The 8681-nt window shown below is 43.0% G+C and overlaps 1 protein-coding gene across 1 annotated transcript; it reads right to left on the bottom strand.

Moving 5' to 3' along the window:
- Positions 1-6996: 6996 nt before the first annotated feature.
- Positions 6997-8023, bottom strand: cldn5b (claudin 5b). Its single transcript, XM_031287952.2, has one exon. It carries the CDS (start codon positions 7870-7872, stop codon positions 7222-7224), a length of 651 nt encoding a protein of 216 aa, XP_031143812.1. The 5' UTR covers positions 7873-8023; the 3' UTR covers positions 6997-7221.
- Between the last annotated feature and the right edge of the window lie 658 nt (positions 8024-8681).

Here is an 8681-nt window from a genome sequence, read left to right as displayed (position 1 = left end):
TAAAAAAACAAACCTGTTTTCTACTAGTAGTGTCGAGCCATGCATTTTGTTTGTTTTTACGTGCAGTTTTGAGAGATCACTCTCTTTCACCAACTCTTTCTTGGTGCACAAAGAAGGGAAGGGGAAGCACTTTGCCTCTCTAAATCTAAATTATGAAGCTAATTTACTTTGTCCAGCATATGACAACCTGATTAATAGCTCAGCATCAGTTTGTCTACACTAGATGTTTTTAATATCGTCGCTGTCGGGTGTAAAACCTTGTATGTCCAAAACCGTTTTTTCAGAAAATGGAAAAGCGACTCATTTGACAACATTTTATTGAGCTCTTTACCTCGGACGAAATTGCCTCGTTACTGTTTGAAATATTTGTCAAATTCAAGACGAAGGGAAAAGGGTGACCAATGGCATTGATTTATGAAAAGATATGAGAAAACATGGAGATACATTTTCTTTTAAGGTGACGTGTAAGGCCTCCTGCACGCTGCCTGCGTGGCGTTTCTGTTGCGTGGCGGCTGCGTGGATTTTTCTACGTCTTTACACACCAGAAACGTGTCTGACGCGGTACTGCTGCTGCTGCTAGCCTCGTCTGTACACATGTACAGTATGTTTCCCATTGATTTACTGCATTCAAGCAGTAGTATACTTCATGTTAAACATAAATATATACTGATTTGATTACAGCAAAGACAGCGTCGGCTAGGGATGTCCCGATCAGGTTTTTTGCCCTTGCCCTATTTTGAGTATCTACCGATACCGAGTCCCGATCCGATACTTCTATAAAATATAAAAAAGAATAAAGTAGTTCACCTTTATTTTAACATTCAACAACTCTGTTAACAAACAGAGCACTTCTGTGAGGTAGCTTGAACAATCAAGTAATAACATAAATCCTTCACTTTTGGACTTTAGTGCAACAGTAAATATAAAAAAAAGTCTAATATAAAAACAAATAGCACCTCAACTTAAAATACCCGGCAGGCATGTAAACAAATAAAAAAATAAAAGTACCACAGTGTTTGCAAAGCCAGTAATGTGCTTTTAGGAACTGCACTCCTAACTCTTACTGTCATCACAGTAGTAAGTTACACCGGCTTTACCGGCTTTATTTAACCAATAGCGTCTCTGCAACAAAGTGATGTCATGCCGCACGCGTTGCTGTTTCTGTGTGGAGTCAAAAAGGGTCTAACTCTGGGCCACCGCATAACTACAGATGTGTTAAAAAATAATGAGACTATATATACATATATATCCGAGTCCTGATCGGGAGGTAACGTCCGATTCCGATCGAGTCTGAAACCACGTGATCGGGCCCGATTTCCGATCACGTGATCGGATCTGGACATCCCTAGCGTCGACAGTATTGTAAGCAAAATAGGCTACAGAATATTTTGTTCTGTATTGACAGGTGCAATATTAGAAAATCGATAATTATTATTTTTTTTAAATTACATTTATATCTGCATTTATGTCAAAACCTAGAGACTTTCAAACATCAAAATATAATCTATTAACATGTAGTCATGTCAAAATGACATATAAACATCTTTTTTCGTATTCTATGTTGCCTGGAAACGCTTCCAACACGCTTGCGTGTCGCGTGAAAAATAGGCGTCGGTCCTATTTCTAGCATGCACACGTCTCAGGCACCTGAGACGTTCAAGTCACGCAGGCAGTGTACAGGAGGTCTAAGACAACAAAATGTTCTCCTTGTGGTATAATAAAGTTTACTTTGGCTTTTGACTTTGAGGTTTCTGACCGACAGCGACGATGTGATATAATCATAAATTGACAAATCGACACAGGCTTAATCCCAATATCATGAATGAGTTTCCAAGCTGTGTGTTTTTCTTTTTGTGAACTGGCCCTTTTTTTTAAGAAGAAGAGTTCCTGTGAGAGGTTTTAACCAGCAGAGGGCGACGCAGTGCCTTCATGTTCCTTTTGACCCACTTCTGCTTCTAAATTCAACATTCATGAATCCCTTGAAACACTGCAGTGTGTACTGCGGAACAGTTTTACTTATTTAATGATTATGACGTCTGTCGGCCTGAACATAGGAAGATGGTCGAAGCGGTTTTTAAATCTGTGCAATTGGCTGTAAAATATGAAATGAAATAACGCGGTGTGTCGGCTTTATTGTGGTTTATTTCACAGACCTCTTGTTCCTCAATAACATGTTCATATTTTATTGTAATTTATTGTGTGCAGATGAAAATAAAAACACTGACAGTACTTACCACAGATGCATTATGGATTTTATTTCAACATCAAACCTTTTTAAAGAAAAACACAATCCGGGGTGTTTCATTAAGAAAGAATATCGAGTTTATTTCAGTTAATTAGACATTATTTTTATCATAGCCTGGGACTCCCACTCGTCCGGTCTTGACTCGGTCTCGATACACTCTGGTCTTGGTGATGACGTGGTCTCGGTTTAGGTGGTCTTGACTACAACACTGCTCTCTCCTGCTCTCCTACAAAAAATCAGACAACCCTTGTAGATAGCAGTTGGTCTCGCCTAGTCAGACCTTCCTCCACAGCGCTGCGGAGGAAGGTCTGGCGAGTCCACACAGCATTCCAGGATGCGAAATTACGAATCCTACTATGGCCACGCCAAGACCCGCCCTTCAATGGCATTCACACACTACTATTGGCCAGGCGTCCATGCTTACATGTACAGGTCCTATCCCCTGACCATTCGACTAACCACTCGAGGTCAATGCCTAATCACAACCAATCGAGCTGCTATTGAAGGGCGGGTCTTGGCGTGGCCATAGTAGGATTTGTCATTTTGCTTCCAGGATGGGAGAAAAACGTGCTCTGGTTTATTGACATTTCTTTAAACCAATCGCAATCGTCTTGGGCGCCGGACGGAGCAACAGTGCCTCTGCTAAATAGTCTCGGGAAGGAACTTGTTTTGGTGGAACATGTGTACGCTCAAAAGTAGTTTTAGTCGTGCAACAGAAAACTCAGATTGGACAGATAGTCTAGCTAGCTGTCTGGATTTACCCTGCAGAGATCTGAGGAGCAGTTAACCATAGTCCTCACAAATCCACCAGAGGTTAGAACGCCAACACAAAGGAAGAGGAAGGGGACGGACATTCGGCCGCAATTGAGGGACACCCAGTGGAATTTCTGGCGGCAACGGAGCAATCCCAGAAATGAAACTAGAAGTTGATTATATGAAAACAGTTTAATCCTGGGGATCTCCCATTGTGTTTGTGTGTGTGTTTGTGTGTGTGTGTGTGTGTGTGTGTGTGTGTGTGTGTGTGTGTGTGTTTCCTGATTGTGTCCGTGTGCACGCACATCTTCTTTTTCTCCTTGTTTATCCACGCCAGGGCACTGATTGCTCCACTGGTCCACATCTGGGCCAAGCTTCCTGCCACTGGAGTTGCTCCCTGCTGATTGTTGTAATCACAGATGCTATTCTGCTGGCTGTGTTGTTCGAACCCCACCTCGCTCGCTCCTGCTCCGTTTACCGCTCCGTCAGGGTGTGGGAACCAGGGGCCGGAATATTTTGACGTCACTCTCTGGATCTTGTTTGCTTCCGGGTTGTTGTTTTTTTTTATGTCAAATACAAACAAAGTGCACGTGCTGGAACATTTTGTGTTTCTGCCGCAGATGAACTTTGCCCGAGTTATTGAAGTGACATTTGGCACGTTTAGAATAGACTTTTAATTGTCATTGTGCAGTAAAACCATACAATGAAATTTGCTTGTGCAGCCTCTAAAACAATACTCACTTTCATATAGGGCTGGGCGATATGGAGAAAATCAAATATCATGATATTTTTGACCAAACACCTCGATATCGATACCGCAACGATGTTGTAAGGTTGACTATTGGTGCTTTCACAAAATATTTACACACCTAGATTTTAGATAATCAACAGTAATGTGGATATAATGACTAAGTGGGTAAAGGCAAATAATAGAACAGTTACAACAGTCTGGTAGGTTTAGAGAATAACATCACTTTACTGTAATGCAGCCTTTAAAACCAGGAAAAGACAACACTTATGTCATATTACGATATCCAAAATCTTAGACAATATCTAGTCTCATATCACGATATCGATTTAATATCGATATATTGCCCAGCTCTACTTTCATATGCACACCAACACAATAAATAAAATAAGAAAAATATAAATAACATTATCAAGGCATCCAATATAGTCCCATTGCATAGAATCCCTATCTAGAAAGTGCAACTGTGCTGGGGGGTGGGAGGGGCATGATTGCTCAATTCTGTGATGTCCCATGATTGTTAAATTCTGTGGTGGCCCTGGGGATTAATCTGTTCTGCAGCCTGGAGGTGCGTGCTCTAAAAGCCCGATACCGCCTGCCAGATGGAAGCAGGGAGAGGAGATGGTTTTAGGGTGTGTCATCCTGCATGTACGTGCTTATATGCTTTTTAATGATGATTAATGTAGAGCTGCAAAGATTAATCGATGAGTTGTCAACTGTTGAGTTAATCGCCAACTATTCTGATATATCGATTAGTCGGGTTGAGTCATTTTCTTTGTGCAAAAAAGTGAAAATTTGTGCGATGTCGGCTTGTTAAATGTGAATATCTTGTAGTTTCTTCTCTCCTCTGTGACAGGAAACTGAATATTTTTGAGTTGTGGACAAAACAAGACATTTGAGGATGTCATTTTGGGCTTTTGGGGAAACTGCTCCACATTTTTCAGCCGCTCAAATGTGGAGATTTCTTGGTTTTCTCTTGTTTTTATATCGTATCAAACTCAATAATTGGGTTGTGGACTCACAAAACAAGACCTTTTTAAAGACATCACATTGGACTTTGAGAAACTGGGAGTGACATTTGTCACTTTTATGACATTTTATAAACCAAACAACTAATGCATTAATCCAGAAAATAATGGACCGATTAATCCACAATGAAAAATAATGGTTAGTTGCAGCCCCAGGTTAATGATTCATAAATACTTCTCATTGCATGTTTAAATATCAGATATAACTTTAAAGGATGAGTGCAGACACTTAAATAGTTTTTTTTTCTCTTCTTTATTTGAAAAAGTAAGTTCTATTAATTAAAAGACTAGAAAATAATGACAGGAAGTAGAAAACACTGTACATGTATTCAAATGCAAATCCACCCTCTTTGATCACACAACATGAGTGCTCATTGATCTGAAAAGGCTTCGCTGCCTGCTGCATGTTCACTGTGGGAACCAGTCTCATAAACATACGCTAAATGGGTCCACTAGGGTGGGGGGTATTTACAATGAAGATCCGCAGCCAATCAGAGGCCACACACACACACACAGACGCAGAGAGAGAGAGAGACACACACAGACACACACACAGAGAGAGAGACACACACACACACACAGAGACGCAGAGAGAGAGAGACACACACACAGAGACAGAGACATACACACAGACACACACACACACACACACAGAGACAGAGACATACACACAGACACACACACAGAGAGACAGAGAGAGAGAGAGAGACACACACACACACAGAGACATACACACAGACACACACACACAGACGCAGAGAGAGAGACATACACACAGACACACACACACACACACACAGAGACGAGAGAGAGAGACACACACACAGACACACACACACAAGCACACACACACAGAGACATACACACAGACACACACACACACCGAGACAGAGACACACAAACACAGAGACACACACACACACACACACCGAGACAGAGACACACAAACACAGAGACACACACACACAGACAGACAGACACACACACACACACACGTAGAAACTGACCCAGCCACTGAATGTGCTTACTACCAGACTTCACTTTCGGAGTTTCTCTTGCGTTGCATCACAGATTAAAATCCATCACGAGCATAAATTAAAAACCTTCTGCTGCCAGATTTTACCCGTTCGTTCATGCTCTGAGTTCAACAGTTTAGAGCTGCAAAGATTAATACATTAGTTGTCAAGTATTACATTAAAAACGCCAACTATTTTGATAATCGGGTTTGTCATTTTTGTGAAAGAAATCCAAAGTGTTTGTCATTGCTCTGCAAATGAAAAGCCTGCCGACTTCTTGTTTAAAGATGGACGTCTTCAGACAGTCGTAGACTTATTCGTATTGTTAAACTCGTGTTAATTGAGTTTTCTAAATGTTTTTTTTTTTACATGAAAAGTGACAAATAGTTGGGCAACGAATAAGAGCTGCAAAGATCCATCGATTAGTTGTCAACTATTTAATCGATTATCAAAATTGTCTGTGATTAATTAATCGGTTTGTCATTTTTTTTAGAAAGTAAAAAGTGATTCCAGCTTGTTAAATGTGAATATTGTTCTAGTTTCTTCTCTCCTCTGTGACAGTAAACTGAATATATTTTGAGTTGTGGACAGAACAAGACATTTTAGTACATCATCATCTTCATCTTGGGCTTTTAGGAAACACTAATCCACATTTTTCAGCCTCTCAAGATATGAATTTCCCAGTTTTCTCTGATTTTATATTGTATCAAACTTAATTTCTTTGGCTTTTGGACTGATAATACAAGGCATTTAAACACATCAGCTTGGCCTTTGCGAAACTGGGAGCGACATTCTGACATTTTTATAGACCTAAACTAATGCATCAATCGATAAAATAATCGGCAGATTAATCGACAATGAAAATAAACCGTTGCAGCCCTAACTTCCACTTGTGAACAACAGCATCTTTTAGCACCACCAGTGGTGTAGTCTACTTGACTCTACTACCTGACGCAGGTATAGGCAGTATACCCACTAAAAAAGCTCCAAGATTTCCATATACCCACTTAAAAATGCCCAATGACACGTAACAACATACTCTGCATTGTAATTTTGATATATTTTGAATTGTCATCTGTGTTTCTCTTCTTCACATAGGATAAATAAAGGTATTTCCCCCGTAAATTGGTGCATAAAAGGGTGTCAGAATGCAGGAAATGAAGTCGTTGATGCTCAAAACTTCCCTGGGGGAGGACACCCAGCCCCCCCACGATGAAATGCCCCCCCAAAAGGCCCATTCTGGCCCATATATATACAGTACAGTATACCCACTTCAGTACATTAGACTACACCACTGTTTGGCACCACATCATTCCAAACTTTCCCAGCAGCAGCAGCAGCAGCAGCATAAGTTGTGTCGACGCTTCCCTTCAGCTCTGATTCCAAAAAAAAAAAAAAAAAATCCCCCCCAAAAAATACAAAACATAAAGTTTATACATAATGCTTCTTAAGGCTCAAGTCCCCGTTGGATGTGATCGTCTTGGTGGGGGCGTACTTGGGGTAGTAGGCGCCCCTCACTCCCTGGGAGAAGGAGCAGCAGAGCAGCGTTCCCCCGAGCAGCAGCAGCGCGGTGGCGGCCCAGCCGATGTAGATCGCGGCGCCGATCTCCCGCTTCTTGGACGGCGGCACCTGCGGATTGTGGAAGTCCACGATGATGTTGTTGGCCATCCAGCAGAGCGGAACGAGCACGAACAGCCCGCTCACGATGTAAATGACGCCTCCGGCGTTCACCACCTTCGCCTTCACCGTCTCATCCTTGATGCAGTTGGTGCACTGCGCCCCGGCGACCGTCACCGTGAGCGCGACGACCCCGAGCACCGCGGAGATGACGGTGAGGGCCCGGGCCGTCTGCAGATCCTGCGTCAGCGCCAGCACCGAGTCGTGCACCTTGCACTGCATCTGCCCCGTGCTCTGCACCACGCACGACATCCACAGGCCGTCCCAGATGGTCTGAGCCACCACGATGTTGGAGTCGATGAAGGCGGTCACCTTCCACATGGGCAGCCCGCACGCGACCATCGCGAGCAGCGAGCCCGTGAGGCAGAACGCCAAGCCGAGGAACTCCAGACACGCAGCAAGCATGACTCCTTCTGAAATCCTTTGGAAGAAAAAAACTCCTGATGTGACAATTTAGAGTCGTATGGGTTTTTCTCTCTCTGTGTCTCTGTCAGCTGTCCCTGTGGTCTCTGAGTGCGTTCGCTCTGTGGCTTTTTTATTTATGTGACGCTGCTGCTGCTGCGCCTTCCATCAAAACACAAGCCGAGACACTTCTGGGCCAATCAGCAGTTAAAGGCATCTTTGTCTCAGCCAATGAGGAGAGGAGGAGGAGGGAGGTAGGGGTCTACCGGAGCAACAGCATCTCTCTGACACACACACGGTTTCCAGTTTGGACTGGAGTGCACCAGATGTGTGGGGTCTTCCTGTAATTCAGAGTTTTCTGGAAGGAGGCCTTATAGCTGGTTTGATTTGCATTGAGAGATGATTTTATGGAAAGTACCCCATGGCAATCTCTAGGTATGGTGAAGGGTATGTGATGATGTGGGGGTATGGTGAAGGGTGTGTGATGATGTAGGGGTATGGTGAAGGGTATGTGATGATGTGGGGGTATGGTGAAGGGTATGTGATGATGTGGGGGTATGGTGAAGGGTATGTGATGATGTGGGGTATGGGGAAGGGTATGTGATGATGTGGGGGTATGGTGAAGGGTATGTGATGATGTGGGGGTATGGTGAAGGGTATGTGATGATGTGGGGTATGGTGAAGGGTATGTGATGATGTGGGGGTATGGTGAAGGGTATGTGATGATGTGGAGGCCAAGGGAACTTTATCAGGATGCATAGTATCCTGGATCCATGAAATAACTGGCCTTTCAAAATAAAAGTCTGCCTGCC

This window comes from Sander lucioperca, chromosome 14 (assembly GCF_008315115.2).
Source record: "Sander lucioperca isolate FBNREF2018 chromosome 14, SLUC_FBN_1.2, whole genome shotgun sequence".
NCBI lineage: Eukaryota > Metazoa > Chordata > Actinopteri > Perciformes > Percidae > Sander > Sander lucioperca.
The sequence above is the reverse complement of the archived record's forward strand: the minus strand, read 5'-3'. Positions and strand labels throughout refer to the sequence as shown.